This window comes from Sander lucioperca, chromosome 12 (assembly GCF_008315115.2).
Source record: "Sander lucioperca isolate FBNREF2018 chromosome 12, SLUC_FBN_1.2, whole genome shotgun sequence".
NCBI classification, from domain to species: domain Eukaryota; kingdom Metazoa; phylum Chordata; class Actinopteri; order Perciformes; family Percidae; genus Sander; species Sander lucioperca.
The window spans coordinates 4,971,954-4,999,080 of NC_050184.1; the positions used below are offsets into that span (position 1 = coordinate 4,971,954).

A 27,127-nucleotide genomic window follows, 5' to 3' on the forward strand; every position below is an offset into this window, starting at 1 on the left:
TTTTAGTCACTCTAGTGACATGGGTCTCTGGTGACCAAGTGTCCCGCTTTATGGGGGACTGCACAGTATTTTTATCCCTTGTCCTGGACATTTCTGTTAATCCAAAAATCTAAATACAGAAAAACACCTGTGAAAAATCATTTCAGAAAATTCCTTCATATAACACAGAATATTAGCCCATATTTGTACAGACTTTTCTAACAGTGTAGGTTGTTGTTGTTGGTTTGGGTTAAAATCGGACATTACTTCACTTTCGGTTACACACATGACACAGAACATGACAGTAACTCCGTTTGTTTCCATAAAGTTACTTTTATATATTCAAATAAATCAAAATATAACACACAAACCGTAGTTTCCTAGGTGAAAGTCCTGTGTTTTTATGACCCATCCACCACACCAACCTTTAGCGGGAACTTGGCGTAAGCTTTATTTTTATCCTTATTTCCTGCTTCTCTCCTGTCCTTATGTCTTCGGAGGACAGTCTTAAAGCTTTAGTGCGTAACTTTTTGAAATTAATGAACGTCTGTTACATTCAAGCCATTGCCAAATGAGTTGCTACAAAGCTAGTTAAGACTATCAGCTCCACACAACTCTCTCTGTATTTCTCAGTATGGCTATGTTCAGAAGATTGTGGCGTCCGGCGACTTCACTCGACAGAAACTCGAGTGAAGATAATTACCTCTTCTGAAGAGTCCATCATGTTTTTTTAATCCTCCGTGTCCTCCTTGGCTACTAGCAACTGTGTGGAGGAACGGTGGGGGTGGTGTACGATTACGGAAGTCTTGTATCATGTGGACGCGCCGACAGTTTTGTTGTCATTACTTAGACAACTTGTCCCACACAAACATATTCTTTGTCCCACATTTGGTTTGTTGGGATCTGGTCTGCGTAGTCTATGATAGTAATTTCGGCCTGTCGGCCGGCCACTTTGGTCCCGCTTAAAATATCTCAACAACTATTGGATGGATTGCCATGAAATTTTGGACATTCTTGGTTCCAACACAATAAATCTTAGAGATTTTAGGGACCCCCTGACTTTTCCTCCAGCGCCACCATGAGGTTGACCACTGTGGTTTCAAGGGAAATGTCTCCACAGTAGGTTGTAGCTTCATACTTAACGTACATACCTTATTGTCACAGTCTATGGTACGTACGGCTGTGAAAGTCTTTTCCTCTTACTCTCGGCAGGAAAGGGAATAAAAGTATTCCGCAAAATGCCAAGCTCTTCCTTTAAGAATATTAATTATTTAGACAGGCATTAGACTTGTGAGCAAATCCCCCCCTGAAAGTTTTGTCTTCAGTAGAACTTTACAGAGTGTGAATATGAATGAATGAATATGGGGGACTACATTAGAATTTGTCACCAGAATAAACAGCTGCGATACCTTTATTCTGTCCATAGGTCTTTGTGTTTGATAGCATCCTGCACGTGTCAGTCCAGCGTGTGTATTGTGGGAATGTATGTAAAGTATGTTAAGACAACCCCCCCCTCCCCCCCCACCCCCCACCTCAAAATGCAGATAAGTTATGGGCGAATTCCGAGCGAACCTGACCTCTACACTGTATCTAACACATCAGAACCGTTTGTCAGTGTGTGTGATTAAGAAAGCTATAACCGTGCAGATTATACTTTATAGTCCTGTATATACGACTGTTCCTTGAGGAGTTCACAGAAATTTAAGATGGGAGCAGTGATAAGAAGCACTTTAATGACGGGGAAGATAAGATTTGCTCTGAGTGACTCATTCATAGCTTTACACTGATTCTCCAATCCTCACCATCTCTACCCCCCTCTGCTTATTGCTTTGAAATAATCAGCACACTTCTTGAGCAAATATGGGCATTGCAAAAAGAGCAGCACGGATCGAACGTGAAGAAATGTTGTAATGGGTGACCTCTGTACACCAAAGAGGAACAACGTGCTCCAACCGAGCTGCACAGTGGATGCAGAATAATCATCTGTGAGCTCTGTAGGCATAGGCGTAATTCACAAGGGGGGGTGTTGGGGTTACAACCTCCCCAATAATCAAAACTGGCCAGTGCAACCAACCCCCAAAAACCTATTATAACTTCCTTTACATAAATAAAGCCATTTGCACCGTAACTTGATGCAGAAAAGGCACAAATTGTTGCAGAGAAATTCACCAGAATGCAGAAAATGAAGTGTCTGACATATACAATTTTACTCAAAAGTGGATATCTCAAAACCCCCCCCTCCCCCACCCAATGTAGAACCCAAAGTTAAACCCTTGGCTGTGTGTAAAGAAGCCGCTAATCATCTTTTGATCATGGGCGTGGGTTCCATTGAGTTAATCAGTTTGTTAAAGATCTCCAGATCAATTCCAATCTCTGACTGTACCTGACAGAGTGACAAGAATAGTTTATCTGTAGGTTTTAACCATTGATCACTTCCATTTTCATTTCTGATTGGATTACTTTGAGAGAAATAGAATCATTGAACAGATCATCTCAGAATGGTGCACAGGAGCCCGCGGGGAATGTTATGATGTTTGCCTGCTGGAAGAGAAGTAATTTTACAAGCCTCCAGTATAATTTGTTTATGGTTAACAGGTTCACCTATGTGGAGTTTACTGCTTCTGAGGTCCAGCTTGAACTTGGGTTCGTTGACCTGCTGCTATGTACTGGCACTTTCTCTTCAAATACAGGACTACTGTTTGCTGTGGGACATGTAGGGAGGTGCACACTTTGCGCAAGCAGAGATTTTTTTTTTGTTTTGTTTTTAAACAAACAAATTCAGGATTCAGGAGTGTGTTAGAAAAGTCACATGTGAAAGAAAACCACCCCAAAAACTGTCCAATATTTAGAAAATAATTTCAGCATTCACTTAAAATGTGGCACATTTCACTCAAGAGTGAACAAAGTGATGATAACAATATTATTGTTATTATTATTATTTAATAGAGCACCTTTTACAGAACAAAGTCACTACGTGCTTCACAAGAGTAAAATTGTTAAAAAAAAATAAGACCTTAAAACAGTAAAAAGAGAAGAAATGAGACAAAGGCAAGTTTAAATAGGTGTGTATGACAAAAGGTATGATATAGTAGTATAAGTATGATATATTAGATGAAAAAGTAACACACTGCTTCCCCTATTTAGTGTTATAAAAATAAACAAATAGTTTATAGCTCATTATAATGTAGTTGTAAGCAGATATAAGTACATTTGTAAGTGTTTGTCAACAGTTATAACTCCTCCTGTAACACATCCATAACTGGCTTAACAGTTAATGAATGATTGATATCAAAGCATAACATATACTGTAATGGCATTTCATGATTTATGATGACATTTACAAATCATTCACAGGTGTGAGTTCATCAATGTTATTGTAATGAGTACATCACACACATCACTCATATAAATGAGTATATAGTATATAAATATTATTATTAACTAACTCATTATTACAACATATTTCCAGTCATCTTGTTTACAGTTATACTTTATGGGAGTTATAATAGTTGACAAATACATTGACAATTAAAAATGTCCTTATCCATTATTTTTTTTCCGTCACTGTCACTGTAACTACAATATTCAAGACCATTCAACAAAATAGTAACAAAAAAGACAATACACCAAATAAACATATGTATAAATGCCAACACCATAAGCCCATCATACATGTCTCTCCCCAGCACAAAGCTTCTTAGTAGCCCTCCAGAAAGCTCAGGTACTTTCCCCATTTTCTAGTATAGACATCTAATCTGGCAAACCGTTTATATGATATATTTTTTTCAAACGCCGCCACCCTAGCCTTCTCACAAGCCCACTCCTGGATTGACGGCACCCCTTCATTCTTATGTGCTCATCCATCCCGCTTAGGATTCCTTTTGTCCATTTAAAACATGATCGTGCGTCATCATGTATGAAGAAACCATATATGAAGTGTTTAAATACAATGTATAAACACTAAATAAGAGCTGTTAAAATAAAGTGTTACTAGTGAGAAGTGTTTTCATTTGGATTAATAGTACGTGGGGGGATATTTGTTCCACATGTCGAAGATCTAAATCCCAGCCACAAACATTCACAATAAACTTGATATACGTCACACCAATAAGTAGGCTACATGCAAAATAACAAGTGTAGATTAAAGATTAAACTGGATTGTATTGAACAGTATTTCATAAACATATTAAAGTTGATGGGGTCATCAACTTCTTTCACATAAGACATGATGATCCTGGAAATTTCAACATTTAGGCTCTTTATGTTTTTGTCTTTAAGTGGGTCAAATTTAGCATCCTTAATCATTTATCTGTTATGTTTAGCTATATATTTGGACTTTTTCTGCCTTTCATGTCTTGTAGTTTGTCAGTTATTGTGACAATAAATGTACTAAAGATAGGGCGACCTCTAGCTCAGCCAGTAGAGTGTGCTCCCCATGTGGGCTGAGTCCTTTGCAGCGGCCCGGGTTTGAATCCGACCTGCGGTATACTAAAGATCAGCCTCACACTAGTCTACATCAACGACGTTTCATTTCCGTGACTGGTCAAGTGCCGCCAGAAATTCCACCGGATGTCCCTCATTTTCGGCCGGATGTCCGTCACCTTCCGCTTCCTCTGGAGTTGGCATTTTAAGATGACACCGAGGCACCGGCATAGCGCCGCCCAAGACGATTGTGATTGGTTTAAAGAAATGGCAATAAACCAGAGCACGTTTCTCTCCCATCCCGGAATGCTGTGTGGACTAGCCAGACCCTCTTGTGCAGCGTTGTGGAGGAAGGTCTGGCAGTGCGAGACTAGCCTCACACTAATTTGTCATCCTATTTGTGTGTTTATATTCCTCCAAAACAAACATACATACATATATAATGGTGTATATTTCACCATTATAATTTAAATTTTATCACATTTGCTGAGCGACTCCACAATATTTCCACACACTGTACCTCCTGACAACTGCAGAAGTGGTGTACAAATACTTCCGGTTGGGAATCCCTGTTACGTTCTGTTTTTTTTAATTTTTTTAACGTGATAGATTTACAGGAGAAGCTCTTTGAGACATGTTTATGATAAAGAACTACAGAAAATAACTCATGTAATAAACCTGGGTTATCTTCCTACTGAAGAATATATCTTTTGCGATTTCTAATTTTCTGAAATGCATTTTTAATATGCTCTGAATCGTCGAGGCTGTCTCCCTGAGGAGTAGCTGCCTTTCCAACAACAAGTGTCGGATCAGCCCTTGCATTCTCACTGTGAAATCTTTTACATACAGGCATCACTTTGCTTTAGCAAGTTATTTCCCCTGGTAATTATGCTGGAATTAACTCAGATTTACCAGCAACGTATTACACATGGAAGTACAGTTGGTCTGAATGTGACCGACTGATATGATCCGGCCAGTGGGTTTCCTGAAGTAGAAGAAATTCATAACCTTTCCTTTTGTAAAAAAAAAAAATACTCAAGTTACAAGTTAATCCTCTGAAGACAAAATATGGTTGACAACACTCCTGCTCAAAAAGCGATATTACAAAATTTCATTTTAGATATTTATTATTTCATTCATATATTACGCTACTTTTGTGAACCCGCGACTTTTGTGAACCCGCGACTTTTGTAAACTCATTTCAAGCACCAAAATAATTGAGTGTAGGTATGTTTTGCACAAGAGATTTGAGAAATTTCAAAAAGTGGACCTCAACTTTTCAGCTTTAGGGCCAAATGATCTCTTTACACATTGCCCTGGAACAAATTTGGGCGTCACTTTACAGAAAACTGAGTTTCTTCTGAACATCTTGACACGGAACACAGGGATCAGTAATATGCAAATACCCTCAAAAGGTGAATTTAAAAACAAATGTAAAAATGCCCTTAGACCTCAGAGGGTACAACAGTATTATCAATAGAATGTACTTTAAGAATGAAAAGTAAAAGTAGTCATTATTATTATTGATGCATTAACATATAAGAAGCACTTCAATGTGGCAGTTGGTCAAAATGGAGCTAACGTTAAACTACTTTATATATTGTTGAGTAGTTTCATCTCTAATACTGTATCATAGGTTGTGTATTGTTAGTAAAATCTTAACAGTCACAGATCTGGTTAAAAGCTAGCTATATCTTGATCATGTTTTTTGGCTACAGCACCATTTCATTCAAGTACAATACAATTTGTAAAGTAACTTAACTCACTTTTACAACCTGTATCTTTTCTTGTTCATTATGGTTTCCTATAATATTTCCTATAGTGTTTTGTAGCATTTTGTATTATATCTGTGCAGAGTTTCAGGTGCAGTTTTTTTGCACCAGTGAGTTCTGCTTCACCTGCAAAATGTCAAAAACCAATACACACGTTTTGTGTCTCTTTCAGTCAAAAAGGAGCAAGACACGCTCCTTTTTTAGGAGAAGTTGGGGCACATTTGTCAGATAAATGTAGTGTTGCAAAAAAAGTACAATGTTTTCCCTCTAAAATGTAGTGGAGTGGAAGTATAAAGCTGCATGAAATGGAAATACTCGAGTGCAATTACCAGTACAGCACTGCAGTAAAACCAGGTATCACTTTGGGTCTCCCTGCAGACACACGGAGCTAAGCTGCACCCTCGTTTGGTCTCGGTTGCTTTATAACGTAATGTGAGAGCTGTAAATGTGTGTGCATGTGATAACAGCATGCTACAGTAGGTGCTGGCTGTAAAAAAAATGAGCTGGTTTAAAGTGGCGGAGGAGTGATTTGGCAAAGGATTGTCCTGATTTAGCTTTCATGGAGGATTTGTTTAAACATTACTGACAAGAGACCAGTGGTGGAAGAAAGTATTAGTACCACACTGTAAAAATGTTAATGTAATGTAATGTTAATGTAATGTAATGTAAAATGTTACAAGTAAAAGTCCTGCATTGAAAATGGTACTGATGTAAAAGTACGTAAGTATCATCAGGAAAATGTACTTAAAGTATTAAAAGTGAAAGTACACAATGCAGAAAAATCCAAAAGGATCCAAACAGTGTGTTTAATGGTCTAATCATTTCAGCTGGACTTGTAGGCCGTTATATTGTTGGGTAGTTTCATTTATAATAAAACATCAGATTTTATAAACTACATGTGTTCTGTGTGCAAAAATCAATAAAGTAACTAAAGCTGTCAGATGAATGTAGTGGAATAAAAAGTACAATATTTCTCTCTGAAATGTAGCGGAGTAGAAGTAGAAAGTGGCCTTAAAAGAAAAGACTCAAGTAAAGTACAAGTACCTCAACATTTGTGCTTAAGTGCAGTACTTGAGTAGATGTACTTAGTTACATTCCACCACTGCAAGAGAACCAAGAAGAGATATCAAAAGTCATCAAAGTTGAGCTATCTCTTCCAAAAAAACAACAAGCATGTGATTCAATAGTGAAACAGGTTAGTTAACCATCAACCAGAGAGAGAGACACTCCACCTCTCCCCCGGTTAGTGGCTCCGCTGTCAGTCACTGGTCTCCTCTCTGACACCAGTATACGTCCCCATCACACTCAACTGGGCTACCTTGGTACTGGGCGGAGCTAGGCTGAGGGGGGGTTAGTGGAGGTGTGTTGGGGTGTGGGAAAGGAAAGGGAAGGAGGAGGAGGAGGAGGAGGAGGAGGGGGGCACATTAGCTTCTTGGACAAGTCTTTCTGCCCCACTGTCAGGTTAGTTGAGAATTTGTTTGTCCAAAGCGCTGGCAGCAGACATGGACATGGCAGACTACAGCGAGGCTCTGGACCCGGCCTACACCACTCTGGAGTTCGAAAACATGCAAGTGCTCCCCTTGGGCTCAGGTGAGTCACATATATGCAACTCTGGTGTTGAACTTTGAAACTTTTACTGATTTAAAACTTTGGTCAGGAGAGGACGGAGGGAGTTGTGGCAGTGAAGTGATAAAAAGGGGGGTCATTTGTCCATGTGCTCGCAGAGGGATGATCCCGTGCTGTGGTCTTCTTTTTCTTTTAATCACCTCTGGACTGGGCGCATGAGTAACACATTAAGAGACCTTGATTTACGAGACTCCAATCTGTATTCCCCAATGCACTCGGGCCATTTGGTCCTTGTGGAGGGATGGGGGTGTCACATTGGTTTGCACTGGATTGATATTCATCCTCTGATGAAGCAGTGGTTTGAGTATCAGGATCATGCGTCTCCTGTTACAAATGGCCTGTTCCCACAGAGTCTATAAAGTGGAGAAAACGGGTTCACAATGACACCCAACTTATTTATATATGCAGTCTCCCATGACATCTGGCTGCGATCCTGGTTCTAAAATTCCCAACAAGACTCAAGAAAAGGGGAGCTTCACAGGGAACATTACTTACCACTCAACTTTCCCATCGCTTACGTGTTCCTACTCTATAACAACGTCTCATGAGTCAGCCCTGACATCTTTAATCTACAGCATGACATGCTCCTTGATTGATTGAGCCAGGTCTGGTGACTACGAGACTGTGACTAAAAAGAAAACTGTCTCCAGTGATTGCCTTTTTTCTGAGGCAATCAAGCCGACATCAATTACTGCTCTGTTGACTCTGCCTGAGCTACTCAGGCAGGGTTGACAGATCCTTACAGGTTCTCCTGACAGCTGGGTTTGATCAGCCGTCAATGGAGCTGATCACTGTATTCACTCTTGAGCCATTCACACCTTCTTTAATCAAACCAGATCAACCATATTTCTTGATGCCATCTAATTCAGCTTTTATAAAAGCACTCTTGCTCTGGTTTCGGGTCTCAAACTGATGAACTAAAAGCCAGCTGAGCTGATGAGATGACTCTGCAGGAGTGTATGTCAGAGCAGGGGACTTCAACGTTTTTTAAGCCAAGGACCCCTTAACTGAGAGAAAGAGACGGCTCAGGGACCCCCTACTACATATATTGAATAAAATGAAGTTGCATATTAAACTGGGCCTACAATAACATGTAGGGCGGCCTAAAGCCTTTATGCATAAATGTTTTGTGTATAGAATACTAAGCTATTAAAATAACTGTTAGTATGATTTTATAAATCATGTTTTAATGTTAAACATACATGTGGCACACTGAATCCTTATAGGATTAACTGTATCTGTGGATGGCTATCTTAGTGACTACCTTACCTATAGGCCAGTAAGCCTATCATTAATGGGGTTTTTTTTTCACAAATAGACTTATAGATTTATATTTGCTAATAATATGTTGGATTCATGTTAAGACCTTTTCATTTTTGAAAAAACTTAAATTCTGAGTAACTCTAAGGGGGGGGCCCAGACCCCCCTGTTGAAGATCTCTGTGTGAGAGTATTTATTACTTTTTTTAAGTACTTTTACTTTCAGGTACGGCACAGCAAATTTTCCTTGTACACAAGCTTGTGCAATGACAATAAAGTCTGTTCTATTATCTCTCTCTCTCTCTCTCTCTCTCTCTCTGTCACTCTGTGTGTCAGACTCCTCGCCGACTGAAAGCACTAACATGAACGCGAGCGGCCACCTGGGGGCAGGCAGCCTGTGTGCCATATGTGGAGACAGAGCCACCGGCAAACACTACGGGGCCTCCAGCTGTGACGGCTGCAAGGGCTTCTTTAGACGCAGCGTCCGCAAAAACCACATGTACTCGTGCAGGTGAGGACAGACCTGCACCTCAAAGTTTCTGCTACTGTCGATGAAGTGCCACTGAAGCAAGGCACTGCACATGTAGCCCTGCCAGTGGAGCCATTCCCAACTGATGTTTGTGTGTTGTTTTTTTTGTGTGAGTGAAAGAGAGACAAACAAAACATGAACTTGTTGCTTGTCTCAGTAAATTGGCTATAACTAATCTGCAGATCTTGATTCATCCATCTATTTTATTTATAAACTGTCAGACAATAGGGAGAAATGCCTGTTATAATTCCCCACAGCTCAAATTGACATCCTCAAAAGCCGTGTTTTGTCTGACCAACAGTCTAATATCCAAAGATATTCATTTTTACTATGAAGAAAATCATCAAATCCTCACATTGGAGAGGCTGGAAACAGTACATTTATTGGCATTTTTATTTTTTGCTTAAAATAAACTCTAAAACGATTCTTAGATTATCAAAATTGTTGCCAATTACTTTCCTGGCAATCAATCAATCGACCAATCTCATTCAAGTTTCTTTTTTTCGATTCTGTGGCAGCACAAACAAACTTATGACCCTCATTTTACAGGTTCAACAGACAATGCATCGTGGACAAAGACAAGCGAAATCAGTGCAGATACTGCAGACTGAAGAAATGCTTCAGAGCCGGCATGAAGAAAGAAGGTAGGAGCCTTTTTTATGTCTTCCAAGAACACTCACTCAATCTGTAAACTCATGTTTTTTGTGGGAAAAAAAGAGAATTTCCCATCTAATTAGCAAACCACTTCCTCAGTGTGAGCTGTCCCCGCTGAATTGACGTGACTCGACGGGTATGTTGCAATCCCCACGAGAGTATTACTTTGTTAATGATCACTCAGTGGAGCGCTGAAGTCTCTAACCAGCTTATGCTGAGCAAACATTTCTAGGCAATAATAGCCATATACTGATAAACATGACAACCTAGGGTAGACTTATTTTTCTTTTAAATGACCCTGCCTTCTTTGTGTAACAAAGTAATGGAGAAAAGTCCACATTTTTCACAGTTTTTATGCGTTTTCTGATTTACAACGCTGCGTGAAATTGGTACATTTTTCGCGGGTTTCGACTCCGACCTGCGGCCCTTTGCTGCGTGTCGTTTCCCCCTCTCTCTCCCCTTTCATGTCTTCAGCTCTCCTCTATAAATAAATGCCTCAAAATGCCCCAAAAAATAATAAAAGAATATATATACTGCAGCAGCAGTGCTGACCCTATAAATATGTGTGTGTGTGTGTGTGTGTGTGTGTGTTTTCAGCTGTACAGAATGAACGAGACAGAATCAGCACCAGGAGATCCAGCTACGAAGACAGCAGTCTACCGTCCATCAATGCACTCATCCAGGCAGACGTACTCTCCAGACAGGTAAGACCTGCTGACTCATGTTAGGGAATCACACCTAACTGGGAATGATCGGCAACACAATCACAAGGACACGAAATGACTCTAATTCATCATTTAACCCTCCTGTTGTCCTCTGGGTTCACATTTGACCCATTTTCAATCAGATATCAGTATCAATATCAGAAATTTGGGTTTCTTTCAACCAAAAAAAAAAGAACGTGGATGGTTCCATACAACGCTCTGCAAAAGTAAAAAAAAAAAAAAAAAGTATTGAAAAAGAAGATGAAAAAGTTGAAGAAAAAAGTTAGAATTTTAAATTTTGACCCAGAAAAACAAAAAGCTGGATGGTCGACAGGAAGACAACACAAGGGTTATTTCATCGTTTATTCACACGTCATCATTGTTTCCTTAAAAACACAATTTCAGAAGGTACAATGATCATATGTATAGGCCGCATTGAATGGGGAACCCCAAATCAGCTAATGAAAGCTTTTCGGAGAGGGTGGGGGGCCTGATAAAAATGAACATACAAGAGCGAATATACACTAAAATCTCAACTCCACATCTGCACGTCCAGATCACCTCCCCCGCTCCTATACTCAACGGCGACATAAGGACCAAAAAGATCGCCGCCATCACAGATGTCTGCGAGTCCATGAAACAGCAGCTGTTGGTTTTGGTGGAGTGGGCCAAGTACATCCCAGCCTTCTGTGACCTGGCCCTGGATGACCAGGTAAGACTCAGTGTACATAGTTGTATAGACACTCTGGTCACTCATCAACCAGTCGGCTCCAAAAACCATAGTGTGGGCTGCAGGAGCACGCAAGTATACACTCGGGGGGGGATATGTTCTTCCAAAATAAATACAGATGTAGTAGGGGGGGGAAAAAAGGATATGCATTCAATATAACGTGGGTTTATTAAACTTAAAACCTCAAACTCTTCAACCAGGTTAATGTATTTAAATCCTGAGTTAGAATATGATGAGCTGGTTTTAAAGTTATATCCTTTCTTGATTAAAAAAAAAAAAGAAATGTGCTGAATCATTAACAGTGTGATCACCAGGCCTTGGTAACTGATTTGCTGATGTTATATGTTATACCACTGAGGGAGTCTTCTGCCAGGGCGAGCTTCAAAAGAGAGGGATACAGAACTACATTTTAGTGGTGGAATGTAACTAAGTACATTTACTCAAGTACTGTACTTTAGTACAAATGTTGAAGTACTTGTACTTTACTTGAGTCTTTTCTTTTCATGCCACTTTCTACTTCTACTCCGCTACATTTCAGAGAGAAATATTGTACTTTTTTACTCCACTACATTCATCTGACAGCTTTTAGTTACTAGTTACTTTACACACACAAAACTCATGTAGTTTATCAAATCTGATGTTTTATTATAAAGTAAACTAGCCAACAATATAAGGGCCTACAAGTCCAGCTGAAATGATTAGACCATTAAACACACAACTATTTGGATCCTTTCCACTTTCTAAAATAGATTTTTCTGCATTGAGTACTTTTACTACTTTAAGTACATATGCCTGAGGATACTTGCATACTTTTACTTAAGTACCATTTTTAATGCATGACTTTGACTCGTGACAGAGTACTTTTACAGTGTGGTATCCATACTCCTACTTAAGTAAAGGGTCTGAATACTTCTTCCACCACATGCTACATTTACATAAACATGTAGAGGACGGCCGAGTTATTATCACACTAATACGTCCATGAATTGACCGTGAATTGACCGTGTTGCAGGTGGCGTTGCTGCGAGCTCATGCTGGGGAACAACTCTTGCTCGGCGTTGCAAAGAGGTCCATGCTTTACAAAGACATCCTCTTATTAGGTAAAAGTGACACATGAAGGAGTATTTTACCCCACTCATATTGCCCAATTATGTTACAAAAAAAAAGCATTCAGTCTCAATCTGGACTAAAACCTAAAATGTCTTGTCCCTGCAGGAAATGACCACATCATTCCCAGGAACTGCCCGGAGCTGGAGTTGGGCCGGGTAGCGGTGAGAATCCTGGATGAGCTGGTGCTTCCCTTCCAGGACCTCCAGATAGACGACAACGAATACGCCTGCTTGAAAGCCATAGTTTTCTTTGACCCAGGTACTATTACTGACTCATCTTTTGTATTGTGTTAGCAGAGGTGGAAAGAGTACACAAATATTCTGCTTAAATAAAGGTACTATTACTTTGATGAACTTTTACTTAAGTGCAAGTAAAATTACCGGTATAAAAATCTACTCAAGTAAAAGTCAAAAGCAGCTCATTAAAAATGTTTGCCTGGATAGCTCACCTGGTGGAACGTGCGCCCCGTGTACAAGGACTCAGTCCTTGTCGCAGCGGCCACAGGTTCAACTCTGACCTGCGGCCCTTTGCTGCATGTCATTCCCTCTCTCTCTCTCTCTCTCTCTCTCTCTCTCTCTCTCCACTTTCACATCTGTCAGCTGTCAAAGGCCTAAAATTCCCAAAAAATAATCTAAAAAAAGAAAAAAAGTACTCAGAGTAAAAGTTACTAAGTTACTCTTTAACAGCAAGGGAGGGGGGGGGGGAGATATACTTTTTAATATTTATACTTATTTAATATCTTCTTTATACTTATTCAATTAAATCGCAGTCTTTTGCGATTTGATGAGGGCGCTCATTTTGATGTACTTTTTTTCTTTCTCAGTAACGGATGTGATTTAAAATGTAGCAAAGCAAAAGAACAATATTTCAAACAAAACCTACTTAGGTAAAAGTAACATTACAGATAAAAAAAATTTAAAAAATACTTTAAAAAGGAAAAGAAAAACCACGCAATTACAGTCACGTGAGTAATTGTGATTTGTTACTTTCCACCTCCATGTGTTAGCTACTTTTTCAAGAAAATCATACATTCAGACAAAAAAGTTACAACCCAATAGCTCTTTGTAAACCCCCCACCCTTTTATTTGCCCACAGACGCTAAAGGTCTGAGCGACCCTGGAAAGATCAAGCGGATGCGATACCAGGTCCAGGTCAGCCTGGAAGACTACATCAACGACCGGCAGTACGACTCGCGGGGCCGCTTCGGGGAGCTGCTGCTGCTGCTGCCCACACTGCAGAGCATCACCTGGCAGATGATCGAGCAGATCCAGTTTGTTAAACTCTTCGGCATGGCCAAGATCGACAACCTGCTACAGGAAATGCTTCTCGGAGGTGAGCCCCTTCACATCACTGGTAACCAACCATGACCTCTGACCTTAAAAGCTTTAGGTCAGTATACACACTTCATGTGTATATAGACCAGAGGCGCCCAAATTCTTTCATAATGTAGGGCCAAATATTTATCTGGATGGAAGGCCACGGGCCTCAAAATAAATGTGAAATTACATTACGTTAAAATGTAATATATTTAGGATATTAACATTCTATATCTAAAATCGAACTTCGAAATAATAACCAGGATTTCGGCAGGTTTAAATAAGTCAAATTTAAGACCTTTTTCAGACCTTTATGAATGAAATTAAAGTACATTAAAGTACAACGAAATGAGTCACAAAAGTACTTGCAAAGTAAATACATTTATTCAAATTGAATAAAAGCGAAACGCAATAATAAAAATCTGTACATATACAGCAAATTATATTTGGACTATCAATAGAAAGAACTACAACACCACGGAATAAAAAAAAAAAAAACATTTTAATAAGCATTAGAGGTAGCGTTACATGGACATAGGACGATTGAGACCTGTTTAAAATTATTTAAGACCTATAGAACACAATAATTCAGCGAATTTAAGACTTTTTAAGGGCCTAAAATTTGGATTTTGAAACCCCGCGGAAACCCGAATAACACTGCCTTTCGGTCATTTCATTAATTTGCAGAGATGATCTATGTGCTTCTTTTCGCGAGCAAGAACATATTTCAAAGGAAAGACACCTTTCTGACTGAAACATTAAGTTGAAACAGCTGTATCGTCCTAGCCTAGAAATCTAGACGCACCCTAGCGGCAGCAAATGTAATTTGCAATGTTTAATCTATGAACTAGCATTGCTCTGCCTGGTTGTAGTGCTATCCTATTGCATGCAGAGGGAATTTGAAAGACAACCGTTAATCCCGCCCCTCGGATTGAGCCCTGCCAATGGTGAGTTCCCAGACCCAACATCTTGATGTGGGTCTGGCTTGTCAGGCTAGTATCGTCCGCCTTTGTAATGAAGAGTGGAAGTTCACCAGCACTGTGCTTTTACATTCCCGTAAAACTTGCACAAAATGTACGTTTCATAGTCATAACGGTTAGGATTTAAAAAATACTTTTTAAAGCACTTTTAAAATAAGAGGAGAATTAGCATGAGCATGTCAAATCTCATCGCGGGCCAAAACAAAGGGAGGACGGGCCAAACTTTCCCAAAATTGGGCAGCCTTGATATAGGCTATAGAGAACCCTGTGGCATTCCTAGTGTCATTGAGGCTGACTGTATATTTGTGTGTTTTGTCTCTCAGGTTCTGCCAATGAGGCTCCACACGCACCTCACTCCCTGCACCCTCACCTGGTTCAGGAGCACCTCAGCAGCAACATCATAGTGACCAGCAACATGCCAACGCCCATCCATAACTGTCAAATCTGTAAGGACAAAAATACAAATGTCAAGTACAACTGTTGTGGCATCTAATATTAATTCTCTGTCTACGTTTTTTTCACCGGCACATACATACAGTAGGGAAACTGGGACATTTTTGTCAATCCAAGTTTGATCAGTGTGATCAGAAGAATGAACCCAAGTGAACAGACAATCAAACATACTTTAATTAACAGTCAAGTCTCCCTTACCCAGCTCCATGTGCAGTTAGGTAGCCTGGTAGCTGGAAGGACAAACTTGCAAAGGCTTGGCAGAATAATCCTCTAGTCTAAATTCTTCATGGGAACTAATCTGGCTTATTTTGTCAAAGAGAACTTCTGTTATTGTTTCTAAACATGTTTAATGCTCTGAGAAATTTCACAAAAGTGCTTATTCCTTTATCTGAAAATGGTGTTGGGCACCCAAAACATGTTATACCACAGAATGGTAAAAATACACCTTCTTATGCTGCAGTTTCTAACTCGCTCCTGTTGTTTTGTGTTCTACTTTTCAGCCACTCCTGAAACCCCAATCCCGTCTCCGCCTACTGCCTCGAGCTCAGAACATTATAAACTGGCTCAGGGGGTCATAGCCACCGTGCCCAAGCAGCCAACCTCCATCCCTCAGCCTACTATTACAAAGCAAGAGGCCATCTAACAATCCTCTGAACCCTGTTTCCTTCAGTTATTTTTTTTTTATTGTGTTAAACTAGGGTCTTTATATATAAGTTTATACATTAACAGCAATGAAGCTGTTAACTTGACTGAAACAATAAAGTTGTTAAATATATAGTAGAATATGATCGCAATTATGTCCCTTGCAGATTGCTGTTTTTCTTCAGGGATGTATTTGTTCACACATGCAGCTGCAGTTGAGCTCTACAGCTCAGCGAAAGCCAGACAAAACTATAAGCATCAAAGCTATCCAGTTGGCTATCCGGTCGGCACGTAGAAAGACATACATTGTTGTATATATGTAGTTTATTATTGGGTAACATCACTTCCTTGAGCATGGCGTCAGTGTGTGCAGCGAGGCTCATGTTAGACATGGTGACGTGATCATGTCAGTATTTTATGAATGTTACAGGAGGCCTTACATTGTCATGTATTTAGTATTGCACAGTATTTTATTTTATTTTCATTAGTAATAAAGTTTTGTCAACTTCCAGGAAAATTCTCATTTTATCAAAGCTAAAGGAAATCACTTGAACGAGTTCAGCTTTCAAACATTCTGTGACAAGACTAAAATAGATGTGGTTTGTTTTATGTACTGGAAATACACATTGACAGTAGTAAAATTGAACATGTTAAAATGTACACCAAGGAATCTTTCTACACACAGTGAGCTCTGTGGTGCCACTTTATAAAAGTCACAGGCAGACACACTGAGGAAGTTTCCCAATAGTGTGTTGTATTGGTTTTTAAAAATATATATTATATATTTTGTTTTAGTACGTTGTCGTGGTTTAACTGATGGAATAAATGAGGCCTTGTAACCTGTACTGCCTTACAAAAACAGGCAATGTTTCGCCTTAAAATGTGAACATGAATTAATAAATCTCAAGATTTATTTTTACATTGCATTTTCTGCAGACCATATTTTACACTATATATGCGATTATGAGACAAGGGTTTTCTGAGGAGTGAATGGGATTGCACATTCTCTGTCAACTACATAAAGAAATGTTGGAAAATAGGTCCAACGTGGCAGTGCTGCTTGTTCACTGATAACCTAATGCAACATGTTGCCTCAGACTGATAAAGTGCCATAAAATCATTACAGATATAGCACTGATTCGGAGAGGGAGAGGGAGGGTGGACACTTCAAGGATTTATTTCACATTCCAGTGAAATAAATCCGTAGCTGTTATCAATGTGCTGCATTTAGACTCGACTATTGGATTAAGATTTATGAGGTTTGATTTAGAAAACAAGTGGAAGCTTCGGACATGAAAGTCATACTGATTTGTAGAGTAGATAGATCTATGAGTAGCCTACTTTGGTCTTACAAACATACAAACAACGTAGCCTACATACATATGAATACATTAGCATACATGATATGTATTATTATTAAGAATTCCTTTTTATATTCGAAGTAGAAAACATACCTGACAGACCCTGAGACGATGGATCCTATAGTGACAGCAGTACTATGAAGGCAACATCTGCCATCTACCGTATTCAAGTGTAATTGCTACATGCGATCTTTTACACACACAAAAAAAGAAATCAAGGCCTCTTTGGTGAACAATGGTGAAGAATAAACCAGTGTTGTACTTCGTTACTATACTTAAGTATAATTTTTACGTATCTATTCTGTACTTTACTTCGTTATTTATATTTCCTGTTGCAGGCTCTGCCTCCAACGTAACAACCGTGGTAAAGTTGATTTTATATTGGACATAGGCTACACATTCGAAATCCAATGTCCTAACTGCCCTACACATAACACAAAGCTTCTTTTTTCAAAAAAATCCTTTGATTTTATTTATCAAAGGGTGGGAAAAAAAAAGCTTTGTGTTATGTGTAGGGCAGTTAGCTGAGTTCGCCAGATGTGTTTTGAGATGGATAGGTCAAAAAGATCAAGCTGCATAATAGATTTTTCGAACGTGTCGAATATCCAACGTCCAATATAAAACCAACTTTACCACGGTAACGTAATAGACGATGAACACCCCAACGACAGTTGTGATATGAAGATATCGTTACACACCTTTGGCCATTATCAAAAGGTTGTTTTACTTTTACGTTTACTTTTACTTTTACTTTTACTTTTACTTGTAATACTTAAGTGCATTTAATATCAGAACATTACTTTTGATACTTAAAGGGGTGATAGAGTGATTATAGCCTATAGTGTATTTTACACTGTTCCTTAAGGTCTCCTAATAGGGTATGTAACATTGGTTGGGCTGAAAATTGCCCGAATGCTATTTTATTAGGCCCTTAACTACCCTGTGAATATGGCTCTATTTGGAACAAGTGCTTTTCTTCCAAATATGGTATGCTCATGAATATTTAGATGAGTTGCGCGCTGATTGGTTTGAGCAAACCCCATAGAAACACATTGGAGACGAGACAGCAGTTCTCATATTTCAGACACTGCAAAGTTATACATTGTTTGTCGGGCTATTTCGTTATTAAATTCACTTCTGAGACTTTTTTAAGTGAGAAATCAACTATATAAAGCTCAAATATGGGCCGTTTTACGAAAATTGATGGCTAATTGCAAATTTAGTAAGACGTGTCGGACTTTAGGAGCTCCACACAGTCTGACGAGAAAGCGGCAACCTCCATACCCAGTTAAAGTCACCGTTTCTCGGTTACTGGACGACCGGGGCTCGGGGCTCTGCGGAGCTCCGGAGCTGCAAGCTAGGCTATGTGTCCCTTAATCCTATGGGAAAAGATCGTTGCTACACTTTCGATGGAGATGGTCATGGAGATCTGCATGACCTAGCTAGATTCAGAAGACTAAGCTGACCTCAGGTCAGTGGTGTAGCCTATGCAAATGGAGCATGACAAAGACTAGGAGTTGGGATGCTGACGTCAGCTTCCAGCTTTGCTGAGATTCGCCCGTTTTCAGCGGCAGTTTCAAAATGTGAGATTTGCAGAGGATAGGGGTATCAATGGGATTTTGAGCTTCTATGTATGTCCTATTTACTCACCGAACTGTCGTTATTCTACTATGACAAGGTAAAATCGGTTTTGCATTCTATCACCCCTTTAAGTAGACTACAGTAAATATTAATAATAAGACTTTTACTCAGTACTATTCTGGAAAGTGACTTAACTTCTACCAAAGTTATTTTCTGGTACTTGTACTTTTACTCAAGTATTGCTTTCAAGTACTTTATACAAGACTGTATAAACTAATTAGAAACAAATCAAAAACAGAACAAAGATATGTAAATATGCAGCAATGGGCCTACAATTCCACGCAGTATGCAGTATGCAGTATGCAGCCTACTATAAAAACACACCGGCTCTATTTTTTGTAATGCCATTATGTGCTGTCGTATAAATAAGCCTAATACGTTAAACTAATTCCAGTGATCAATACAGTGTGTACAAGTATGACTTCTTTTTTTTATTATGTTAGTTTGCAACATGTTAGGTTTAAGTGCACTGAAGCTGTGCGAAAATACTTTACACAAGAGTCGTAGAATGAAGTGTTTGTATTAGCAAATAAAATATTGCCACGTCAGTTAGTCTTTTGTGAAAATGACGTTTGGGAAGATTTTTTTTAAAGTTAAAAACAAACAAAATCAAGAAACTCACGAAACGCGCACGAAAAAAACTATTTGACAAGGTCCATTTTTCTTTCAGTTCAGTGGCTTATTTCCGAGGGAGTCATGAACGCAGCATCGCCATCAAAACAACAGACGTCAAACTCGACCGTGCTCGTGCGTCAATATGGACAAATGAGAGAGCGCCATCTCTCTACCCGGAAAAAGGATTTCCCTCACAGGTCTGTTGTGATTTTTAACACTTTTTCTGGTCGTCGCTGTGTTTTTTCGGACATTTTATCTCTTGCCAATGGATGCTGATAAAAGACGTTTATGTATCTCCTAGTCGTTTAACGTTGAAAGCATCTCCGGGTTGGTATTCAGTCATTATTCTGACTTTAGTTTTGTCGCATCGGTTCTGCACTGTAGCAGGTTATATTAACTAGCTACGGTTCGACTGAGGCTCTGACTCAATGCTGAACAAATACACAGCGTTATGGTTAGCATGTTGTGCTGTTGTAGGGAACTCTCCTATTCTTCTCAGATGGGGAACCTTTTAATTCCAATATATGTTGTCCACTTTGGGTAAACTGGTATTAAGGGATGTAAACTATGTATATGTGCAGTGCTGGAAGAAGTATTCAGATTATCTACATACTCTAAGTAAACGTAGGCTGCTAATACCATACTGTGGAAATACTCTACTACAAGTAAGAGTTCTGCATTCAAACCGTTACTTAAGTAAAAGTATGTATCATTGTGCAGTAAAATGTTCCCTGTCAGTGTTTTCGTCTTCTATCTTCTGTTTGTGTATTAATATTCCTGCTGCCTTCATGTGTATGCATTTAACTGCTGTATGTGTTTCAGGTTGTGCTCATTTTAACTCCTTTATTTATTTATTTATTTATTTATTTATAAACATAACATAACACACATACATAAATGCATACATACATATACAAAAAAGGATGAAGAGGAGGGAGGGGCGAGCTAGCTTCCGTTTTGTTTGACAATACTTCGAATGTCAACAAGAAGTGACGTCACCCAACATCGGTTAGAGCACCTTTTTAAAGGGGAACTATGCCGGGTTTTTTTTTTTTAGCTTAATTTACCTTAACTGAACAGCTTCGGAGTCATTGGAATAGTTATATGAGTTTTTTTCGGGTTGAATGGTGGTCGTCTCGCTTCCCCCTTCCCCTAGCGCCTGTGAGCGGAAAAACCACCCTTGCAACTTTTGGCCGGCGAGCCTGCGGCCTCAGCGTCAGGAAGTATCATGTGATATCAGGTCTCGCGATGTAACGAATTGCTTTAGGCACAGCACACATACACGCCCCCATCCAGGAACCGGCTAGCAAGAACAAGGTAGCGATGGAGTTTTTCACACTATCGTCATGGCTGAGCCGGCAAAAAAAGTAGAAAGCTAGGAAAGCATTGTCGGGGCTGCAACTAATGATTATTTTCATAATCGATTAATCTGTCGATTATTTTCTCGATTAATCGATTAGTTGTTTGATCTATAAAAATGTCAAAACATGGTGAAAAATGTGGGTCAGTGTTTCCCAAAGCCTAAGACGAAGTCCTCAAATGTCTTGTATTGTCCAAAACTCAAAGATATTCAGTTTACTGTCACAAAGGAGAGAAGAAACTAGAAGATATTCACATTTAACAAGCTGGAATCAGAGAAACTTATTTTTTTAATAAAAAATGACTCAAATGATTAATTGATTATCAAAATAGTTGGCGATTAATTTAATAGTTGACAATTAATCGATTCATCGTTGCACCTCTAATTGTCGGAGGAACAAAGAAAGAGGAAACGGCAGACTGACCGAGCGAGTTTTTACACAGTGTTGCCAGGTATCTATTCCGAAGCTGTAGGAGGAGCTCCCTGCGAGCTTTAAGTACTTACTTGAGTATGTACTTAGATACTTTCCACCACTGTGTGTGAAAGCTGCCAGCAGCTAACATGACTGTGACTTTGGGATCTTTCCCAAACAGCTCCACCCAGACCGTCCATGGCCGACCAGCATGAGTCCATCGACCTCAGGTCTCCTCCGCTGGACCCATCAGCAGCTGCAGGACACAGCTGGTTCCCCGGGCCCCCTCCACCCATTTATTCCTGCACCCTGACCCCCGAGCTGGTGCACAAGGCACGAGAGGAGCTCCAGGAGAAGCCAGAGTGGCGTCTCCGGGATGTCCAAGCACTGAGAGACATGATACTGAAGGTATTACCGTCTCTCATTCCTGTTTATGTACCATCTATATACTTGTTTTTTGATCACATTTAAAAATATTCACAAGCCAACAATGTTCTTCTATAGCTGTGAGTTTTAGAAATATGAATCATCATCAAAATCAACAATATGTTAACTTTGTCTCAAATACTTTCTGACTTCTCCAGCCTGTGGAGTCTTTAAAAATGGGTCATAAATATACACCTAAAAAAAATATATTTCTAAAACTCTTGGGCACTTTAGTTTTTGGCAAATGTTACTTAAGGTTACTTAAAGAAGTGCTTTTTAGGGACTGTTTTCATACGCAGACGTATTGCTCTAGTGAGTATTTACAGCAGCAGGATGATTTCAAATAAACTCCATTGCTCAAATTCATTGTAATAAAGAGTGTATACAACTGTGGCTCACTGTTGTATTTAATGGACATCAACAGAGCTCTATGGCACAGAGGAATAAGATACATCAGGCTTTAGATACACAGACAATACTTGTCAATAGGATCAAATCATTGTTGGTCTTTCCATCCATCCATGGGCTTTGTTGACAATGACAAAAATATAGAATATCATCAGACTCCGCTTAATAATATTGCCGTCATTTCGTTGTGTTTCAAAAATTTCCAATACTGGTACCGATACCAATAGCGTGACTTCGATACCTGTTCCCAAACAATTTTCTCGATACCAATTTTTTACAATTTTTAAAAAAAATTAACAACATTACAGATTACGGCACAAATATTTCTATTTATGTTTCAGCTCCTACTATGTGAGCTCTGTGTAACGTGGGTTAGTTGGTGAGTTTTTCCTGCGTGTCTCTACGACGTGTAACGTTAGACAGCCAATCACAAACATTCTTAGATCTTGGTAGAAGCAATGCTGCGTGCTGATTGGCTCACTGACGCTGATGAGATTTACTCCTAAGGTATTGAATGAAGAGGCACCGGTGCCTAAGAAGTGGTGAATTGAGTACCCAGCCTTAGCGCTGAGCTCATATTTTTCCCCCTCACTCTTTAGGAACAGCCCAACCTCAGGACCCGGCTGGACGACGCCTTCCTGCTGCGCTTCCTGCGGGCCAGGAAGTTTGACTATGACCGTGCCCTGCAGCTGCTGCTCAACTACCAAGCCGGCCGGAAGGCTTGGCCGGAGGTGTTCCAGGACCTGAAGCCATCCACAGTGAAACACGTCCTGGACCTGGGCTTTCTCACAGTCCTGCCACAGCCCGACCCCAACGGGAGATACATCCTCTGTCTCCGGCCAGGTTGGTGACGTCTTCATCTTCACTGGAGAGTTCAGCAGTTTTATAATGATTTAACCATTTTATAGTCTCGCATTGGCAGACCTATCTCCACAGCGCTGTGGAGTAAGGTCTGGCTGCACCAAAGGGGATAGGAGAAAAAAATACGCTCTGGCTTGACGATCCATACTAACCAGTTTATGAATACTGTTTTCCATTTAGATGTCCTATTCAGTAGACCTAGAACTCAAGTACATACTGTGTGTAATTCTTCCAGGACATGCTTTACTCATGATGTGCGCTTACTCCACTCAATCTCCTTTTACAGGGAAATGGAAACCAAATGATTATCCATTTGTTGACAATGTGAGGGCCATTTATCTGACTCTGGAGAAGCTGATCCAGCCGGAGGAGACGCAGGTGAACGGTATTGTGATCTTAGCCGACTACACCGGAGTGGGCATGTCCCAAGCGTCCAATCCAGGCCCGTTCCTCGCCAAAAAAGTTGTAAGCATCCTCCAGGTGAGAAATCTAACATCGGGTGATCTAATGACTCTTTTTATGTTGTTTGAATTAAATGTATTTCAAAAATGAAGTTAGCAAATAACTATTTGAGGCTGAAAATGGCAAGTTTTGAAGAAAAGTTGGATGGTGCAACAAGGCAAGTCTGCTTGGTTCTTTCGGTGAATGATTGTACAGATTTATAAAGAATATGTTTACGGCATTTACTAACTGGGACGTTTTGGGACTGATTGGTGAGAACTGCTATGGAAAAAACACACAAGGCAATACACTGGTAAGAGCAAATGAGGTTTAAACATGCTAATTTAAATAGCTCACGCTACTGTATTGTGTGAACAGTGAACTTGTGTAATTTTAAACTCTGCTAGCTAGACTATCTGTCCAATCTGAGTTTTTCTATTGAACAACTTTTGAACGTACACGTGTTCCATCAAAACAAGTTCCTTCCTGAGGCTATTTTGAAGCGGCACCAGGGCTCTGTTACGATTGTGATTGGTTTAAAGAAGTGCCAATAAACCACAGCACGTTTTACTCCCATCCCAGAATGCTGTGTGGACTAGCCAGACCCTCCTCTGCAGCGCCGTGGAGGAAGGTCTGGCAATGCACACTGACTATGGAGAAGTAGCTCATACAACCACACTTCAAAAAAGCCGAACTATCTCTTTAACACACAGGAGGAAAAACCCCGTTAATTTACACCAGTGGCTACACGAGCACTGGCTGTTGGGTTGTGTCGTGACTGCAGAGTGTGTAATATTTACAGGACCAGCTGTGACTGTTCTGAATGCAGTTTCTCTTCTAATTCACAGGACGGCTTTCCAATCAGAATCAAGGCCGTTAACATCATAAACGAGCCCATGATCTTCAAAGGCATCTTCGCTATAATAAAGCCTTTTCTGAAGGAGAAGATGGCAGAGAGGGTAACTATTGTGCTCGAATTGTCTCGGACTCTTTTGTTTGAAAACAAAGGACTATTTGGAATCGTGTGCAAAATAGAAGACCGAGCATTTTCTTTTCAGGGGCATGAACTCAAGCCAAACAACCTTGTATTTTCCGAAATCTCTTGAGCGGGGGGGTTCCTTTGTATTCATTTAAACCTGCAGTAACTGGGTTTTATATGTGGGCAGCGGAAACGAGCTGACTTGTTGTCACCTTATATGGAAGTAAATATGGAAAACGTTTTAGAATACAGTTTTTTATTTTTTACAATCAGCAGACACAGAGCAACATTAGCATTCATTTTACTTCTGAATGTATGTCCAGTAATTAGTGTAGCTCTGATTTGCGTTCCACCAACTCCTGAGAGAATAATCTGGCTCTTTAGCTGCTAAATGCTCCGATAGATAGATAGATAGATAGATAGATAGATAGATAGATAGATAGATAGATAGATAGATAGATACACACACACACACACACACACATACTTTATTGATCCCCAAGGGGAAATTCAAGGTCCCAGTAGCTTACAGACATCACACACAACATACACATGCATCATAAACAGGATGATAATATAACAAATCCACATGAATAATATGGACAATAAAATCCACATGAATGTACTAAGGGATGTAAAAGCATGAGACGCTTGCAGTGACAGGGCAGGGACTGACCCTATGATTCAGTATGCATGGTAAGGTGCTCTATGAGAGTGTGTGTCATGGTGCTAGTGCAAATAAGTCCAATACCACCATGACACATACTCTCATAGAGCACCTTACCATGCATATGTTCATCAGCTATCTGCTAACGGTGTCTGGCTGCTGTACAGTTGGTTTTTAAGAGCTTTTCAACGGAAAACAGCTGCCGGCTATGGCCAAAAACTTCGCTACGAGAGTAAACCAAATTAGTAAAGTTGTGGAAGCTGTAAAAACCAAAACAACGGGCAGAAAGAAGCCATCAGTCTCAGCAGAGTTGAGATGACGCTGCAGAGTTGGGTGATAATTCTTTGTGGGTTTAATGAGCAACAGCTTTAAGTTGACATGAAATATTGATCATAGCCACTAGGACTGCACCATATGAGGAAAATATGCGATAATGTTGTTATATATTGCGATAACAATATTATTTGCAATAAATAGATTGTGTGTGCTTTCAGTATTCTGCTAAAATACAGCAAATTGCTTGAATTTAAAACAAATGAAAGGAAATCCTTTCCAACATTTTTTTATTGAACAAATTGAACATTGAATTGAACATAGAAAGCACCATTGAAAAAAGACTGACAGTAAGATTTCAAATTGCAGTTTTCCACTGATAACTCTCTTTCAACAAAAAAAAAAAAAAAAAAAAAAGATCTCTTCTCTGAGTAATGAATGTGACGTTGAGGCCGATGACGTCACTGACAGTCTCTGTGCTGTCTCCTCCCACAGTACATCCTCCACGGCTCGGACCTGCGCTCTCTGCACCGGAACATCCCCCGCTCAGTTCTGCCCGAGGAGTACGGCGGCATCGCGGCCCAGCTGGACTCGTGTGCGTGGTCGAGAGTGCTTCTGAACTGTGAGGAGGAATTCATAGTGGAGTTCTGCCAGCCGGATCCACTAGAGGGCGTGGTGCTTCCAGACGCCATGCTGTTTGAAGGAGAGCAGGCCAGCGGGCAGGACGACGACACCTTCAGGGGGCTGCGCTCGCAACTCTACTACTGTTACTGATGCACACACGCCCACCACTGAGAGGACATTTTCTGTTTCATTTGAAACGTGTGTAGACTTTACAGGGCAAGTTGCCAATATTATACATTATTTATTTTACTAACTAAGCAGCACTACAAAGGTAGATATAGTCTTCTGTAGTTTACACATAGCCCAGCATTCAATCATGGTTCCAAGGCAGCTGCAGGCTCAGGCAAAGAGGCTTCTGACATGCGCCGGTGCATGTTTGGCCACTATTGGTGGCCTTTCTGTGAAGTTACAGTGTGTCTGGTACTTAAAGGATAAGTTCACATTTTTTCAATAGTCAGGTCATGTACACTGAAGCATGTAATTATTCCTCTTGTCCATACTGACCGTTAAAGGATCCCTTCCTAATGTGCTTCCAACGTAAGAGATGGGGGTCTTTGTTGTGCCAGACCTGTCTCCACAGCACTGCTGAGGAAGGTCTGGCAACAGGAGCGTACATTCTGGGATAGGAGAAAAGAACGCTCTGGGGTTGTTTGCATTTCTTTAAACCAATCACAATTGTCTTGGGCGGCGCTAAGCTCCGGACGGTGCCTCTTGCAAAATATTCTTGCGAAGGAACTTGTTTAGGTGCAAAAGAAAATGCCATATACAATATTAGAGAAGTTAACAGTTCACACAGTTGAATACAGTAACGTGAGCTATTTATATTAGCTGGATACATGGTTAAACCTAATTTGCTCTTACCAGTGTATCGCTGTGTGTATTT

General features: G+C 40.0%; 2 protein-coding genes across 7 annotated transcripts in view; both read left to right on the forward strand.

Annotated features, from left to right (window-relative positions):
* Window positions 1–16,941, forward strand: part of hnf4a (hepatocyte nuclear factor 4, alpha) — a 30,741-nt gene extending 13,800 nt beyond the window's left edge. For 3 of the 4 annotated variants that reach the window (XM_031312920.2, XM_036008190.1, XM_031312928.2), the window contains exons 2-10: window positions 9,395–9,569; window positions 10,137–10,231; window positions 10,839–10,945; window positions 11,502–11,657; window positions 12,688–12,775; window positions 12,891–13,043; window positions 13,881–14,117; window positions 15,405–15,527; window positions 16,035–16,941. In XM_031312920.2, coding sequence (XP_031168780.1) covers window positions 9,395–9,569; window positions 10,137–10,231; window positions 10,839–10,945; window positions 11,502–11,657; window positions 12,688–12,775; window positions 12,891–13,043; window positions 13,881–14,117; window positions 15,405–15,527; window positions 16,035–16,177 — 1,277 coding nt within the window. In that variant the 3' untranslated portion in view covers window positions 16,178–16,941. Of the gene's footprint in view, window positions 1–7,485; window positions 7,764–9,394; window positions 9,570–10,136; window positions 10,232–10,838; window positions 10,946–11,501; window positions 11,658–12,687; window positions 12,776–12,890; window positions 13,044–13,880; window positions 14,118–15,404; window positions 15,528–16,034 lie in introns of those variants that run through there. The other variant, XM_031312911.2, reaches the window with a different exon arrangement.
* Window positions 16,942–19,892: 2,951 nt separating this feature from the next.
* ttpal (tocopherol (alpha) transfer protein-like) lies at window positions 19,893–26,877 on the forward strand. Of its 3 annotated transcripts, none has more exons than XM_031312986.2 (6): window positions 19,893–19,990; window positions 21,747–21,973; window positions 22,999–23,242; window positions 23,547–23,740; window positions 24,550–24,660; window positions 26,116–26,877. In XM_031312986.2, exons 2-6 carry the CDS (start codon window positions 21,764–21,766, stop codon window positions 26,392–26,394), a joined length of 1,038 nt encoding a protein of 345 aa, XP_031168846.1. In that variant the 5' UTR covers window positions 19,893–19,990; window positions 21,747–21,763; the 3' UTR covers window positions 26,395–26,877. The 3 variants fall into 3 exon arrangements, with proteins under 3 accessions (XP_031168846.1, XP_031168828.1, XP_031168836.1); XM_031312968.2 differs by having other exon boundaries at window positions 19,920–20,120; XM_031312976.2 differs by having other exon boundaries at window positions 19,974–20,083.
* The last annotated feature ends 250 nt before the right edge of the window (window positions 26,878–27,127 follow it).

Bases quoted from the DNA above. Each gene is read 5' to 3' on its own strand.
- ttpal (XM_031312968.2), top strand. From the start codon at position 20,063: ATGCTGATAAAAGACGTTTATGTATCTCCTAGTCGTTTAACGTTGAAA. The intron at 21,974-22,998 runs GTATTACCGTCT...CTCACTCTTTAG, and splicing joins TGAGAGACATGATACTGAAG to GAACAGCCCAACCTCAGGAC. The intron at 24,661-26,115 runs GTAACTATTGTG...CTCCTCCCACAG, and splicing joins AGGAGAAGATGGCAGAGAGG to TACATCCTCCACGGCTCGGA.